The sequence below is a fragment of the Hylobates moloch genome, unplaced genomic scaffold (genome assembly GCF_009828535.3).
Source record: "Hylobates moloch isolate HMO894 unplaced genomic scaffold, HMol_V3 SCAFFOLD_7, whole genome shotgun sequence".
NCBI classification, from domain to species: domain Eukaryota; kingdom Metazoa; phylum Chordata; class Mammalia; order Primates; family Hylobatidae; genus Hylobates; species Hylobates moloch.
The window spans coordinates 70,800,554-70,819,044 of record NW_026652282.1 but is presented as its reverse complement, the minus strand read 5'-3'; the positions used below and the strand labels follow the sequence as shown (position 1 = coordinate 70,819,044).

Below are 18,491 nucleotides of genomic sequence, written 5' to 3'. Positions count from 1 at the left end.
GTAAAGAAAAACCTGGGACGTGAAGGCTTCACTGATAAATTCTACCAAACATTTTAAAAAGAATGAAACCCAATACTACTCAAACTATTCCGAAAAATAGAGGAGGAGGGAATACTTCCAAACTGAATTTATGAGGCCAGTATTAACCTGATACCAAAACCAGACAAAAACATATCAAAAAATGAAAACTACAATCCAATATCTCCTATGAATTTGATGCAAAAATCCTCAGCAAAATACTATCGAAACAAATTCAGGAATACCTTAGAAAGATCATTCAACATGACCAAATGGGATTTATCACTGGGATGCAAGGCTGGTTCAGCATGTACAAATCAATCGTTTTGACACATCGTATCAACAGAATAAAGAATAAAAATTATGTAATCATTTCAAATAATGCTAGAAAAGCATTTGGTGAGTCCAACATCCCTTCATGGTAAAAAGCCTCAAAAAACTGGGGATAGAAGGAATGTATCTCAACATAATAAAAGCCATATATGACAGACCCACAGCTAGTATCATACTAAATGGGGAAAAACTGAAAGCCTTTCTTTTAAGATCTGGAACATGACAATGATGCCCACTGTCATCACTGTTATTCAACATAGTACTGGAAGGCCTAGCTAGAGCAATCAGACAAGAGAAAAATATAGAGGGCAGCCAAATTAAAAAGGGAGAAGTCAAATTATCCTTGATTGCAGATGATATGATCTCATATTTGGAAAAACATAAAGACTCCACAAGAAAGTTGTTAGAACTGATAAACAAATTAAGTAAAGTTACAGAATACAAAATCAATGTACTAATATCAGTAGCATTTCTATATGCCAACAGTGAACAATCTGAAAAAGAAAAAATTCTAAAACTTATGTGGAACCACAAAAGACCCAGAATAACCAAACCTATCCTAACCAAAAAAACAAAACTAGAAGAGTCTTATTACCTTACTTCAAATTATACTACAGAGCTATAAGGAACGAAAACAGCATGTTACTGGCATAAAAACAGACATATACACCAATGGAACAGAATAGAGAACTCAGAAACAAATTCACAAACCTACAGTGAACTCATTTTCAACAAAGGTGCCAAAAATATACCCTGGGGAAAAGATGATCTCTTCAATAAAGAGTGCTGGGAAAGGTGGAAATGTATATACAGAGGAATGAAACTAGATCCCTATGTCTCACCATATGCAAAAATCAAATCAAAATGGATTAAAGACTTCAACCTAAGACCTCGAACTGTGAAACTGCTACAAGAAAACTTTGGGAAAGATCTCCAGGATATTGGTCCGGGCAAAGACTTCTTGAGGAATACCCCACAAGTATAGGCAACCAAAGCAAAAATGGACAAATGGGATCACATCCAGTTAAAAAGCTTCTGGGCCGGGCGCGGTGGCTCACGCTTGTAATCCCAGCACTTTGGGAGGCCGAGGCGGGCGGATCACGAGGTCAGGAGATCGAGACCACGGTGAAACCCCGTCTCTACTAAAAATACAAAAAAATTAGCCGGGCGTGGTGGCGGGCGCCTGTAGTCCCAGCTACTCGGAGAGGCTGAGGCAGGAGAATGGCGTGAACCCGGGAGGCGGATCTTGCAGTGAGCCGAGATTGCACCACTGCACTCCAGCCTGGGCGACAGAGCGAGACTCCGTCTCAAAAAAAAAAAAAAAAAAAAAACCTACCAATGACATTCTTCACAAAACTAGAAAAAAAACGATTTTAAAATTCATATAGAACCAAAAAAGAGCCCAAATAGCCAAGGCATTCCTAAGCAAAAAGAACAAAGCCTGAGGCATCACATTACCCAACTTCATACTATACTACAGGACTACGGTAACCAAAACAGCATGATACTGGTACAAGAACAGACACACAGACCAATGGAACAGAATACAGAACCCAGAAATAAGGCCGCATACCTACAACCACCTGATCTTCGACAAACCTGACGAAGACAAGCAATGAGGAAAAGACTCCCTATTCAATAACTGGTGCTGGGATAACTGGCTAGACATATGCAGTAGACTGAAGCTGGACCCCTTCCTTACACCATATACTAAACTCAACTCAGAATGGATTAAAGACTTAAATGTAAAACCCAAAACTATTAAAATCCTGGAAGACAACCTAGTCAATACCATCCTGAACATAGGAACGGGCAAAGATTTCATGACAAAGACACCAAAGGCAATCGCAACAAAAGCAAAAATTGACAAGTGGAATCTAATTAAATTTAAGAGCTTCTGCACAGCAAAAGAAACTATCAACAGAGTAAACAGACAACCTACAGAATGGGAAAAAATATTCACAAACTTCATTTGATAAAGGTAATATCAAATATCTATAAGGAACTTAAACAAATTTATAAGAAAAAAAAACACCCCATTAAAAAGTGAGCAAAGAACCTGAACAGACACTTTTCAAAAGAAGACAGACATGTGGCCAACAAGCATATGAAAAAAGCTCAATATCACTGATCATTAGAGAAACCAAATCAAAACCACAATGAGATACCATCTCACACCAGTCAGAATGGCTACTACTAGAAAGCAAAAAATAAATAAATAACACGCTGGCGGGGTTGCGGAGAAAAGGGAACACTTATACACTGTTGGGCAGAGTGTAAATTAGTTCAACCATTGTGTAAAACAGTTTGGTGATTCCTCAAACAGCGAAAAGCAGAACTACCATTCGACCCAGCAATCCCAGTACTGGGTATATAACCAAAGGAATATAATTTGTTTTATTATAAAGACACATGCACATGTCTGTTCATTGCAGCACTATTCACAATAGCAAAGACATAGAATCAACATAAATGCCCATCAATGACAGAAGTTGATAAAAAAGTGATACATATACACCATGGAATACTATGCAGCCATAATAAAGAATGAGATTGTGTCTTTTGTGGGAGGCTGGAGGCTATTATCCTCAGCAAACTAACGCAAGAACAGAAAACCAAATACCACATATTCTCACTTATAAGTGGGAGCTAAATGATGAGAACTTATGAACACAAAAAGGTAAACAACAGACATTGGGATATACTTGAGTGGGGAGGTGGGAGGAGAAAGAGAAGCAGAAAAGATTATTATTGGGTACTGGGCTTAATTCCTGGGTGATGAAATAATCTGTATAACAAATCCCAGTCACATGAGTTTACCTATGTAACAAACCTTCACAGGTATTCCTGAACCTAAAATAAACATTAAAAAAAGAAAATGTGGTACATAAACACACTGGAGTACTATTATCCATAAAAAAGAGTGAGACCCAGTCATTTACAACAACATGCATGGAACTGAAGATCATTATGCTAAGTGAAATAATCCAGGCACAGGAAGACACACGTCACATGTTCTCACTTATTTGTGGGATCTTAAAATCAAAACAATTGAACTAATGGACACAGAAAGTAGAAGAATGGTTACCAGAGGCTTGGAAGAATAGTGAGGGGCTGGAAGGGAAGGTGGGGATGGTTAATGGGTACAAAAAAAATAGAGGGAATGAATAAGACCTACTATTTGATAGTACAATAGGGTGACTAGAGTCAATAAGAACTTACCTGTACTTTTTAAAATAACTTAGAGTGTAATTATATTATTTATAAGTCAAAGAATAAATGCTTGAGTGGATGGATACCCCACTCTCCACGATGTGATTATTTCACATTGCATGCCTATATGAAAATATCTCATGTACCCCATAAATACATACATCTACTATGTAACCACAAAATTTTAAAAAAATAACTTAAAAATGAACTTTTACCTAAAAAAAGTATATACAAAAACATAAATAATTTATTCTCAACATGTTTCAAAAATGTGCTGTGGCAAGCTAGAATCAATCAAACAGAACAGGAATAGTAAGAACATTTACCAAGGATATGTAAATGGACACTTTATAATTTTTTAATTAAAGTAACATTTACAAGAATACTAAATGAATATTACTTTAATACAACATGTATACAAATGTTTTATTAAGGTTTTTAATGCCACCTCAAATGGAATAACATTTCTACATTTTGCCTTCGTGTTTTTTTCTTTTTATTCACAGCTAATATTTGTATGTCCTTTGTTCCTGTTCATTATTAATCTGATTAATCTTACCACTAAAATGAAGACAATTAAAAGGGATAATTCATTAAAGAACTCTATGGATATGCCTTTATCAGTACACTCTATAATGCCTACTTCCCACCTATCAGTTAGTTCCTGGTCTATTCTCTGTTTACATTAGAAACATTTTCTCATCAAGTTTTCTCCACCCTTTTTTAGCTTCATTCCTTTGTTCATTCCCAAATAGAACTCCATCAATGCTAACATGACCCAAATATAGTCCACCTGTCTGTAAAATCAAGAGGCTTCCTAACTAAACAGAAAACTAAATTATCGAGCTTCACTGCCCCTTCTTTGAAGGAATATGAATCCATATGGGACAAAGGCTTTTACATGTTTCCCACTAATGTAGAGAAAGACCTCAAAAAAAGGAATTCTTAGATTTTATTTACATTTAAAAACTGAGAACCATCTTGGAAACAAAAAAACAAAAATTAAAAGAAAAAGAAACAAAACACCAAACTGAATACACAGCATATCTGTCATTCAATTCAATGAGACTAAACTGTAAAGAATAATTAAAGCTTTAGGCTGCTCTGCCTATGGAGTAGTCATTCCTTTATTCCTTTACTTTCTTGATAAACTTGCTTTCACTTGAAAACAAGGAAGAATAATAAAAGTTTTAGATTGTGGCAGAATAGGGATTATGTAAACATCATACGACTTTATAAAAAAGAACATGCCTCTAAAATAACAAAAACCTGTCAGTCCTCTAGCATGACAAGGAACAACCCAAAAGAACTGCAAATGTAAGAATGTGGCTATATCAAATGTACGTATACCAATTAAACAATGGAGCAGTTACTACTCTCTTCAGAGGTCACAATGTTCTATACGTGCCCATCATCAAAATGACTGCTCTTGACAGGATATAATCAGCATCAAGACTATATAATGTTCCTTTTCTTAATTGCAAGCTGAAAATCAATTAATTATTCTCTTCACAGAGTAAAAACGCTTCACAAAAATCTGATTTAGAGTTATATTCATCAATGCGTTCTAACCCAAAGCTATAATTCCTCTGGTGTCAAGAAATTTTTATTTAACTGAAGGAAGACGGTTATTTAGGGGTTCTAAACACAGGAAGGTGTGTTAAAGTCAACAACCGGCCTCCTGTAATTTGCCAGGTTTTGATCTGCTAACACCTGTAATGACTACTGTATCCATTAAGAATGTGATTACAGGGACATCTCAGGTTGACTGTGCTGTCCTGATTGTTGCTGCTGGTGTTGGTGAATTTGAAGCTGGTATCTCCAAGAATGGGCCGACCAGTGAGCATGCCCTTCTTGCTTACACACTGGATGTGAAACAACTAATTGTTGGTGTTAACAAAATGGATTCCACTGAGCCACCCTGCAGCCAGAAGAGATATGAGGAAATCGTTAAGGAAGTCAGCACTCACATTAAGAAAACTGGCTACAACCCTGACACAGTAGCATTTGTGCCAATTTCTGGTTGGAATGATGACAACATGCTGGAGCCAACTGCTAACGTGCCTTGGTTCAAGGGATGGAAAGTCACCTGTAAAGATGGCAATGCCAGTGGAACCATGCTGCTTGAGGCTGTGGACTACATCCTACCACCATCTCGTCCAACTGACAAGCCCTTGTGCCTGGCTCTCCAGGATGTCCACAAAATTGGTGGTATTGGTACTGCACCTGGTGGTCAAGTGAAGACTGGTGTTCTCAAACCCGGTACGGTGGTCACCTTTGCTGCAGTCGATTTTACAACTGAAATAAAGTCTGTTGAAATGCACCAGGAAGCTTTGAGTGAAATAAAATAAAGCTTTTTTCCTGGGAACAACGTGGGCTTCAATATCAAGAATGTGTCTGTCAAGGACATTCGTTGTGGCAACATTGCTGGTGACAGCAAAAATGGCCCACCAATGAAAGCAGCCAGCATCACTGCTCAGGTGATTATCCTGAACCATCCAGGCCAAATCAGTGCTGGCTATACCCCTGTACTGGATTGCCACATGGCTCACATTGCATGCAAGTTCGCTGTACCGAAGGAAAAGATTGATCACTGTTCTGGTAAGAAGCTGGAAGATGGCTCTAAATTCTTGAAGTCCGGTGATGCTGCCATCATTGATATGGTTCCTGGCAACCTCATGTGTATTGAGAGCTTCTCAGACTATCCTCCTCTGGGTCACTTTGCTGTTTGTGATATGAGACAGACAGTTGCTATGGGTGTCATCAAAGCAGTGAACCAGAAGGCTGCTGGAGGTGGCAAGGTCACCAAGTCTGCCCAGAAAGTTCAGAAGGCTAAATGAATATTATCCCTAATATCTGCCACCCCAGTCTTAATCAGTGGTGGAAGAAGAGTCTTTGAACTGTTTGTTTCAATGGGCCATGTAAGTTTAATAATAAAAGACTGGTTAATGATAACAATGCATTATAAAATCTTGAGAAGGAAGGGAGAATGTTTTGAGGACCACTTTGTTTTTTTTGTTTTTTTTACATGTGGCAGTTTTAAGTTATTAGTTTTTAAAATCAGTACTTTTTAATGGAAACAACTTGATCAAAATCTGTCACATAATTTTGAGACCCATTAAAAGAGTTTAATGAGAAAAAAGTAAATAAAATTTAATATTAGAATAAGTAAAATATATTTAGACAGGTAAATATGCTGAGAACATTTTATAATGCACTGCAAAGCCAAATCAATGTTATTTTAATTTTCCACGTTTTCGAATTATATGTATTGTTCACTCTTCCTTCCTCTAATGTAGGTTAGCTGAGAGTTAACCATGAAACAGTAAAACTCAACCTAGATAATCTGGAGATGAGACAATAAGAATGTGGCAAGTTCTTAGTATCACCACTTCCCCTGATAACAAGCCTTGCACATACGAGGTGCTTACTAAATATTTGTTGAAATGAATTGAATTGGAAAATATCATGTTTAAAGTGAATATGCTAATTGGCTTATAAAGTGAGACCTAAAGATTGTATGCTTTGCATAAAATGTACTATGGAGGAATTTTTTTCTATGAACAAATTCCCCTTTTGCATATCTCAGATAAAAACCTAGAGGGAACTCACAGATTTTTCTACAAAATAAATTTAGAAGTTTAGCAGATTACAGGATATTTTCAAAGCAGCAAGCTTAACAGTAACATTAAACATTTAATTATACGTGTTTGCAAATAATCTGGTTTTGTAAAGTTATTTACATTTAAATATAACATATTTAAGGGTCAATGTACTCTGGATGAACAAAAATAAACAACTCTCATCTCTGTTTTAATTTTTGGCATAATATTGTATAGGACCACATGCAAAGCAAATGATGCTCTAAGATTGAGGATCTTACTAGTTTAAAACTCTTAACACAAATCAAAGCAAGCTTTTTAACATAAATTTTTTAAAAGTCCACAGTTGCGTGTTTTATAACAAAAACATGTGTCTCACGGATTGATTAACTTTATGAATTTTAAGAATTCATATCCCTTTTAACAAATATATATCATATAAAGTTACTAAGGTCAATTAACTATAGTCATTCTTAAGTGGAAATACATGTTTTATTTCATGCTCCTTTTTATGTGTACTTTATAAGATAAGAACACTTTCTGCACTCATAAAACTAAAACCTTGTTTTGTATCTTAATAACTGACTATTTTTAGTTGGACTTTTCTGGTATAATTCTAAAGACTGAAAAAGAGTCTAATGTTTACTGATATAATGCATGAGGCAGATATGGGAAAGGAAATTTAAGGATTATTCAATAATAGATGTGGCAAAATTTTGTAATCTCAAACATTTCATAATTTAGTAAATATAATAGGAGGGATAATATGGCTTATACACCCTAAGCTAACGATAGGATGATGGTAGTCTGTATGGTCCATGAAAGAACAGACTGTTTTGTTCATTTCGTTCACAGCACCTAGCACCTAGACCACTGCCTGGCACCACAAAGAATACCCTTAATAAGTGCTGGATAGACACACACACACACACACACAGGCTATCATAACAAATCTAATCATGAGCGATCAAAATGGTTGTGAAGAAGTTTTTATTTAAATTCCAATAATTAGATAGATAGACATGAATTTTCCAAATGTCTACAGCTTAAAGACAATACAGCAAAAGACATACTCACTGGTTGCCACTGCAATCCCGCCTGGGTGACAGAGCCAGACCTTGTCCCAAACAAAAAACACACACACACACAAAAAAAACCCATACTCACTGCCATCTAACTTATGTCCTCTGGGGAGGTCAACTTGAGGTTTGGTAATTAAACTTCCTTGGATTGAACCCAAAAAGGGAACCATATCATAATGCATCCCATCTTATCATCAGTAGTGTTATATAGAGCAAGTCTTCAGTGTCTGCACATTTACTATCATTTTGGAATGATCAAGCCTTTGACTACATATATAATATTTTATGGATGATCTTTTTTATCATATTAAAGTTTTTATATAGTTTCTGTGAATTTAGTATGCTTTAATATGGCATTAAACTCAAGATTCTTAAAATAGGTACTATGTAATTGCACCTACATACCCTACTACCAAAGGCCATTAAGAGATAGTATAGTCTTATATGATAATTACATATGCTTTCAAAATGTTTTTACTTCAGTATAGCAGGATATCTCATAATGTATACATAACATACATAATGCATTAACAGTATAATAAAAATAAATTTTTCTAAATACTGTTCGTAAAAATAAATACATAATTAATATTGTTTGTGATGGTAGTACTATACTTTTTAGACAAACATGAGAGATAGACTTCTCTCAAAATAACTGAAAGCTCAGAAACTAACATATTGCTGTAAGCTATAATGGTTATAACTGTTAATCCAATACACCTTTTATACAAACCCATAAACACATGAGTGGAAAAATAGCACAGATGTTCATCTCTAATGCAATTTCCATTCAATTTCCTAAGTGCGGTCCCTGTGTGCAAACTAGCTTAACGTTATGTTTAGCTTGCAAATTCTTTTAATAAATAATGAATGCAATAAAACTAGATCAATGGCAAGCTGAGAAATCATAAAAAAAAAAAGGCTTTTGTGTTCAGGCTGTTGCCCATTTCAAACTTTAATCCGGCGACAGATCAATATTACTTTTTTCTTTTTAACCCATCACATAAATAGCAGATAGACTAAATGTAGCCCAAATGCTGTTACTAGCTAGTAGTTGCCAGCAACCTGATAAGATCATTGTACACAATTGCAATCGAATGCTATATACCTTTGTATACACACTACATTACACACCATTAAACAGTCAATTTGTTTAAAAATAAAAAGATTATATAGCAATAAAAATACTGTGGCTTATTATTTTTTAAACTTTCCTGTACCATATATTTTTTCCAGTAGTATAATTACAAAGTTTCCACCACAATTTGCTCTAATAAACAAAGTAATTGTAATGGGTCAAAATAGTACACAGATACGAGTAGTTTCAACTTCAGGGTTCCTAGATTAAAGGAAATTTTACTCTTCAAAATTAATTACACCTGAAAGAACTAAGTTATTCTTTTAAATGGGTGGTGAGGACGATACTTCATGCAAATTTGAGTTTCCATTGGATTGGGTCTTAAGATTATTCAGGAAAAAAATCAAATCATTCTTTTTAACATGTATTTGTATTCTATTCACAGACTAGAAAGAAGGGAGGAAAACCCTCTTTTTACCACCTCGTTTTGAATACGCATGCATTTACTGTTTGAAAACAGGATCACAAGTCAACTGCCACAAGGGTTAGTGCTCATATCAAGTAGTATAAATCTAAATCACCAATAATCATTTTATGGTCTTAGGCTCACTTTATTTATTAATTCTTGCTTTTTCATAATATTTGAGCATCTCTACTGGGTTTTCACCTAAGGGAAATATCAAGAAGTCATACTTGCTTTGAAGATATACTTCATTTCAAATATTCTAAGTTCATATATTAGATTTTGATACGTTTACATGTGTATTTGTGAAAGGTTTATGGCATGATTACAAATTGTTTTATATTGGATTTAAAGTTTCAGGATTAGTATCTCTTCAATAACTGCATACTTTATTTAACTATTTCTTACCTTTTGTTAAGGAACATCATATACTGCAAAGAATTCTGATAAGAGGAATAAATGTGTGTATATGTGTATGCATGGTTGTATTCATTCAACAAATGTGAATTAAGTGTCTAATATACACAGAATATTAGGCTTAATGAACCTTTTCAAAGAACATTACTGGAGTTAAAAATGACTCCTCAGAAATTATTATTATATACCCAAGGTTTTGTTTTATGTAACAAATTCAGTTCTTTTTTAAGGATACCATGATAGGTATCGATAAAGATATCTTTTTCTTAAAATATATTCAATTTTGCATAAAACGATTTGTGTTACTTCTTAAATATTTTCACCAATTTTAACATACAAATTTAGTGTTGAAGAAGGATGTGGTGAGATATTACCATAAAGGCATTTAAACGTTTTAAAGAAAAATTGAAAAAAAAAGTTAACTATTGTCCATAATTTACTAAAGTTCATTTTCAACTTTTCTTTAAACTCTACCATAGATAATAGTATATGCATCGTAAACATCCGACATTAGCCTAACCGCTGGAGATACAATTTTTCCTGAATTTGACATCTAAACAGTATCATTTAACGGTGTTTACTGTTTTCCTATTCTAATAAAGGTAGGAATAAAATTATGATTAAGGAATACTGTATAGGCTTTCAAAGAGGATCTACTTCTAAAAACTGATTTTTAAAATATATATTCTTCAGAAAGCTGAATAAGAGAAAATTTGAACCTCCTTTCTAAAATTTGCATTTTCAAATATCAGACTAACTGAAAAGTTATATCACCTACAATATTAAATTCAAAATATTTCACATCAATTGACAGCATTGTTTCTCTCTCAGAATCAAAGAAACAAAGCCATGGGTTAAATGAAATGAAGTATGGTAGTTACGATATTTAATGCAGGTAAGTAATAAATTTCACTAGCATTATATCAAAGTTCCTTTTGGTGACCATATGCTTTTCTATAGTTTAAGAAATTAAACTATAAAAGTAGCATTTATTGCTACTGGATAATTTATGATTTACAAATAATTACCCAGAATATAAATATATTAAAATGAAATAAACTTTCCTGGGATTTTCAGCATTATAAAGTGAATAAATGATGAATACACAATGGACAGGCTGTCTCCTTTCTACTAAAAAAAAATATTAAATCCTGAAGGGGTTCTAAATCCCTTCATAAGAGTATATTGCAGCTGCATTAAGCCAACAAAAAGCTTATTAGTAAGGATTTAAAAACTAACACCCTTCTGTAATCAATTTGGATACAGTATTATTCTATTTATAGTGACACTTTCAATGTGTCCCAATCATATATTACTAATTCTCATTTTTCCTTCTATGATTAAATATTAATGTAGAGGCACTATTAAGCAGCTACACTATATTTAGGTTTTAATATGTTGATTTCCACCATTTTGGAATAGTTCACAATATAGCATGAGTATTGAGACTCTTTCCCATGAAAAATCTTAAGATTGATTTGGTATTTTTCTCTGATTCTCAAATAAAATAAATTTAGTTGTTCTAGCAGAAAATGGAAAAAGGGATGCCGCCACTTTAAAAGCTTCAATCTCTTTGACATTGCTGGCAGTGTATGGGAACATTAATGCATCTGTCATGATAACAAGCTAAGAATAACATCTAGACATCAAACCGAGCAGAGAATCCATCTGAAGTGATTCATTCAGATCTGTCTCATTGATTTATTAAACACAGGGCAACATCTGCAGCCTCACAGAGCCGCTTGGTGAAATTAATGCAAGATCAATTCAAATGGAAAAAAGTGTAAAAGAGATAAATCAAAACACAATTTGCATGCAGTTCCACAATCAGGCTTATTGGGTGCAAATGCTCAATTTCCCTTCCAAAGCAAATGTGTTTAAATGTTGTTTTATCTTTTTAGAATTGTGTGATCTGAAGTGACAGTGAAGAGTTTTGCAGGTTGAGATGGTGAAAGGGAAGAAAAGGAGGAAATAAATGCAACCAAAGGCTTTTTGAATATGCAACAAGAATATCATTAATACCTAATTGTTTTGCTTTGAGGGAAAGGTTTGATGTCTTTTTCACAAAAACATAATATTTTCAGTTTTGGATCAATTAGGATGGTTTTAATACATATTTAAAATGTATAGAGTAGATAACCCCAAATCATTTGTATCTCTAAATGCATAAGATAAAGTGTCACTGGAGAGCTAGATTACCAACTGAAATATAACATGTTGTGATTAGGATTTTCACAATTATATTTGTCTGCTAGAAGCATGTTAAAGACATCTATGAATGTCATTAAGACAAAATAAGGTTACCTAAGAAAGCACCAAATAATTCAGACTTGATATCTTCTATAGGTACTAGGTATTTCCTGTGTAAAACCATATAAAACATTAATGTCTGAAGACCATCATGTCCTAATTATTTATTGACATCCATGTGCTATACATTGAGGATAATATGATACATAAAAATCCAAAGATATATTGCATCATGTCATGGATCATTTCTTTAATGTAGTATCCATCACCTAATAAATGAGTGAGGCACATATGAATACCAGCTAAAGTAGTTAAATACAAAACTGTTGGTTATTCAGAAGCGTATATTGAAAATGAATGTAAACATGGAAAGTCTATGCATTGGCACATAATTATAATTGATTTAATTATAATCTTGACATCATTCTTCTCATAAAGGACAGAGCATTGTTGACCATGTGGCTGCTTTTAACAGACAATATGACTATCTTTTCATCGTCCTATAGAATAAAATGTGCATTTACTACACAGATTCTTTTCTAAAATGTTTTTATCATTACTGAAAATGTAAGCCATACAAAATATTAGCTCAGGAAAGTGATTCAAGTTTTGCAAAAATTTGACATTGCCTAACTGTAAATGTAAAACATAAATTTTCAAAGTAAATTATGCTACTCTGTATGGATCATGAACTATAAAGTACTCATCAAGTGTGACTACCAAGCCAAACTCATTGAGTGCTCATAATAACCATATTTCTAGTATTTGAAAATAGTTTTAAAATGTTGTAAAATGTGCTTTGATATTAAAAATCTCTTTAATATAAAACCATATTTATGTTCTGTTTATATACTATCAAAATAACAAGAAACTACAATTGGAAATTTTAACTTTAAAAACTGAATTCTATTTGTTTGAATATATGTTGAATCCTTTCTCCAAATGCATTACTAAAATGTTTTCTTAATCATACTTTCTTGTTTCTTCAAGTACCCATTTAACTCTAAATGACCGAATAACATTTAATCAGTTGGTCCTCAAACAAAATTAAATGCTGGTCATGAAATCTGACAATATTTTACTTTTATATTGATAGGTAGGTAAAAAGAGAAACACTAAAATCTATTGATTGTTTAGTAATTTTCATATTTAGGAAAAACAATTTTTAATTTACTATTTTACTGCTGCATTAAACTTAGGAGAATTTAGTAAGAAAAATCTATTGCATAAGAGTGAAAATTGTCAACATTTACTTTCTAAACCTGCCTGTTCTCTCTGGTATTAAAAACTCTAAGTTTTCTTGCACAAAATATTAAACAGAAATCACAGTGCTTTATCTGCAAAAACAAAATCCAAAACAGTATAGTAATTTTTCCCATTTAGTGTTGATTATTTTTATCATCATTTAAAAAATAATCCTCAAAATCATATCCTTATAATTAATTTTAGAAGTTAACAGTCATGAAGGAAAAATGTTGTACAGTTCTTTGAAATTACAGTGATGTAAACCTTGACTTGTCGAACAGAACAATGAATGGTCAAGAGTTTTAATCTTACTACCTCTCTAGTAGTTGAAGCAGATATTATTTCTTAACAATTTCTAGGAAGACAACTGAATATTTTGAAAATTGGCTAACAACAAAATAGTTAATATAAGGCACTGGTAGTTCTTGCTGTGAGTTTCAGTACTATCAAAGAAACAATTATGTATATATTTTACTCATTCATTTTTCTTCAGTGCACATAATGGGCACTGAAGCAAATCAAAATGTCACTTAGTGGCAATACCTTAAGGTCCTTGAAAATGACCAATTTGAAAACAGTCCATTTTGTGTGTTCTGGGATAGCGTAGAAAGCATTCCAAATGCTCTAAGTCAGGACTTGTACTCTTCCCCACATACTCAACAGAGGGGGAAGAAATATTTATTATACAGGAAGAGAAAATTGCCAATGACACCATTATGAATAGGCCTTCCATTCAACAACATATTATGAACATTTATCCATCAAGCGATGAAGATGAATCTCTTCTTTGAAATAAGAATAGTGTTTAAGAGTTTCCATTCGCTAAACATTTACTTTTTCCTTGCACTTCCCTCCCTGATCTTAGCTAGAAGCACTAAGAAGTCATGAGTCCTGAAGGACAATCCTCTTTAGCCAGATCTCCACTGGTGCATCACTCATCTTGGGGCATCTCTATAAGCTCTTCTGTTCCATCTTTCACTCTGTCTCAAGGCATCACTCTGCTCTTTTCCTGCATTTCTACTCTCTCACTGGCCTCGAGTCTCATCTACCTTACTTTGTCTCTCTTGGACCTCTTTCCTATTTACATCCCTTACCTTTCTTTTCACTGAATAGAAAAGTCACAGAAATAATGTTGATCTAAAAATTTCACAATTTTCTTTAAAAATTCAGATTTTGGGAGTAACTTAAAGTATACATTTCTGTAAATAATCTTACCTAAGGTCATAAAGCATTTATTAAATGCATTATTATATTTTGCAATTTTAATAATGTGGTTAGGAGGGCACTTCGAATCAGTAAAATTTGTTGATACCATTTTATCATTAATTAGATTTTTCCCAGAAATTGTGGTTGTCTTCTATATAAAATTGCAATTTAGGTGTGCTTCTAGTAGTTTTCCTCATCTTCACTGATGCATTGCATTCATAGAATATACTTCATAAATTTTTACAATTAATAAAATTGCAATACTTGTAACACAGTTTTAAAATATGAATATAATAAACCAAATACCCATAAAGAAAAGAAAATGCAATAGAAGGCACATGAATCACATCACAGATCTATTTCTTCCCACGTATTTAATATTTCTCTATCACCTTTATACACACATACACAAAAACAATTCACACACACAAAAAGTTACTATTGCTGTGATAAGCAGTAAATAAAAGCTAATTAGATAAAAATAATAACCTAAAAATACATGGTATAACAGGGTCCAAAAATATTACAAGATCACCTGCCTCTGGATTTCTTTTTTTTAGTAAGTAGCTCTAATAAAAATTAGGAAAAGTTTCCATTTATAGAGAAAAGTATCAAAATCATATTAAAATACTAATCTATTTATTTGAAAATCATGGTCATAGGTTTTTCTCAAGAATGTGCAAATTAATTGAGGAAGGAAGAATTTCCTAAGTGTAATAATTGCTCTACTTTAAGAATGGGCATTTTTAGAGATGGGAGAGGGGGAAGAGAGAAAGAATAGGGATGGGGAGATGAGAGACTGATAAAGAGAGGGAGTTAATAAGAGAATGGGTTTTCATGTCTGCAATTATTTAAATGTTTGAGTGGTTTTGGATGGCAACAAATGAATTAGATGGCCACTATCTGAGGTCTCTTGTAACCTTTTTAGTTTGTGTACTAATAAAATGCTTTGTAGTCGAAATAAAATTGTCTTTTTACTCTTACAATCCATAATTGCCTGTTTTATTGAGGGAGCTGTTATCCTTTGTGTTTTAAGGCCATCTATCTTCCTTAAGAAAAGCTGATATAATAAACCAGCTTTGTAAGCCCTAAATATGAATCAGGTAGGAGTTCTCACATAAATAGTTTTCTGTTTAATTGCTTGAACACAGAAAAACACTGCTCAATTGAAGAAAAAAAAAAAAAGAAGGAAAAAGGTTCCCTTGTAAGTTCTGCAGCATTATCTTATTGCAGCAGTAAGCAACAGTTTGCCTACAAGTTGTCAGTATCATTCAACTATACATGGCAATTTGGATTTTACAACAGATGTAGCAAACTATTACAGTTTTAGTTCACAGACCCAGAGATTTTATGATTTAAAGTTCATTTTGAGAAAGTTTTTGGTTTTTTATTTTATTTTATTTTATTTTTGTAAAATAATAAGCAGTAGTGCTGTTTTACAACAAAATCCTTTGCTCCTTTTAACCACGTGATGGTGATTTTTGTGCCAAATCTGTGCTTTCCTGAGATGTTACCAAACTGGAGATGGAATAAACATTAGAAGACTAATTCACAGGTGTTTAAAAAGTCAGATAATCTTGAGTATAGTTTTTTCTTTTTAAACTCAGAAACATTGAACACAATTTGCTTCTCATATACAAATGGACATTTATTCACTAGTGTACTTCTAAACTGTGATATGAAGGAGGTACACTTACAACCAGGGAAGCTGGTCATCATCATTTAAGGAATCCTGTCTTTAAGGGAATGGGATCCTTCCAACTGTTCGCCTGGAAGAGCTGAGAGCATCCTCTCTAGAAAATCTGCCAACTTGTACACCAACCTGAAATCCAGTCCCAGCCACAGTGATTCATGCCCCACATTGCCCTCTGCAGATAACCCAAAACGGACGAGCCCAGGAAAGTGATATTTGTCGTTGTCCTTTTGTAAAAATAGTATCCGTCGACTTTCCTGTATCGTGTACTGGGGAGCTTTGCGCAGCAAGCATGAGCATACGTTCTCACGCGCACTTGCACACACACACACACACACCAACACCACCACAAACAACAACACCACACACCCCACACATTCTCACCACAAACACACGGGATGGGGATCGAATCACCCTCTGGGATGGATTCTAGACTTCCCACCCCCTGCATGCCCCAAATGCTGAGTTCTGGCTTGCCAGCTTAGGAGCCCAGTTTACAGCTCAGCCAGCCCCCAGAGAAAGCCCTTAGTATCCTTTCAGAAGAAAACCTATCCGACCCGTGCGGCCACAAAAGAGCAGGAAAGAAAACCAAATAGAGAAATTAACAACCACAAACAGCCAAAAGCCATGCAAGATATGGGCAAAAGGCTGGAAAGTTTCAACAGAGGACTGCAAACTCAAGTTTGTGCGGGACTTTTTTAGACCCAAGCCCTTGCACTGAGCGTGGACTAGAAGGCACCGGCATTAATGAAACCTTCTAGTCTTCTTTCCCCACCGATTTACAGAGTGAAGAATAGAGGCAAACTAGTTAAGACTCACTTTACAAACAAAGTTGGATGAGGGTGATGAGGCATGCAGAAGAGGCCAAAGGGGTAAGAGAAGTGGGAGAGCCAAGAAACGAGTGTCTCACCTGGCATTGGTGCAATCGGTGAACAAAGTTTCAAAGTCTTTCCGGGTGATGAGTTTGCAGCGGTTTACCCCGGGCTGGATGGCCCCCAGCCCGCGGAGGATCCGGACCTGCTCGACAGTACACACCACGGGGGATATATCCAGTCGCTTCAGCTTGGTGTACACAGTGTGCAAGCCTCCCACCAGGTGCTTGAGAAAAAGATCAAAGACTTGAGGCAGGCAGATCAGTTCCTGGCCGTCCATCAGGAACGAAGCCACCTTCATCCCGTGCATGTCGACCATGCGGCACTCGCTGGTGTTGGTGTTGCCGCTGCCGCCGCCTCCGGCACTGCTGCTGTGGTTATTGACCATGAAACTATTGATCATATTAGGAGTAAGACGAGGGGGCTCTCCGGGAGTCGAGTACGGGGGTTCGGCCCGGAATAAGCCCCCTGGGACGCCGGCGCCGCTGGAAGTTGCAGAGATCACTGGAGACGCAGAGACAGCCATGGTCACTCTGTCTCAATTGTGGGTCCTCCGGCCCTCGCTTTCTCGCCCTGACTCCTCTAGATCCCCTTGCACTCACTCCCTCACTCTCGCTCTCTCTGGCGCGCTCTCGCTGGCTCCGAACTGTTCGCAAGTCGTCAGCAGCCGGCTCACGCTCAAGCTCACCACCACCCAGCAAACAGTGAGCAGCCCCAACCCGCTGCGGCCCCAGACCCCACCCCCACCACACGCCCTCCGGAGACTGGCAGCGTCCCACAGCCAATGGGCCCCACCCCTTCTGCGCCCGAGCGCTCCGAATGGCTGCCGCTGGCGAGGAGGTGGAGACTCCCCGGCCGGCGTCCGACTACCTGAGTGGGTTCAGGCTCGACGGAGAACAGAGATCCAGTCCGAGAAGGGTGCGGTGTGGTGCCTCTGCTTCTTGCCTCTCAGCCAGACGAGAGAACTCCCAAATGTCACTCAGAGTTCTCAAAGTGGCCTATGCTGTGAACTCATCCGC

The 18,491-nt window shown here is 35.5% G+C and overlaps 1 protein-coding gene and 1 pseudogene across 1 annotated transcript in view; one reads left to right on the top strand and one right to left on the bottom strand.

The window, feature by feature from the left end:
• DACH2 (dachshund family transcription factor 2) overlaps nt 1-17,998 on the bottom strand; it is a 647,092-nt gene extending 629,094 nt beyond the window's left edge. The window contains exon 1 of the mRNA XM_032756222.1: nt 17,511-17,998. Within this exon, the coding sequence (XP_032612113.1) occupies nt 17,511-17,998 (488 nt within the window). The remainder of the gene's footprint in view (nt 1-17,510) is intronic.
• LOC116811850 (putative elongation factor 1-alpha-like 3) lies at nt 5,304-6,404 on the top strand (annotated as a pseudogene).
• Nucleotides 17,999-18,491: the final 493 nt, after the last annotated feature.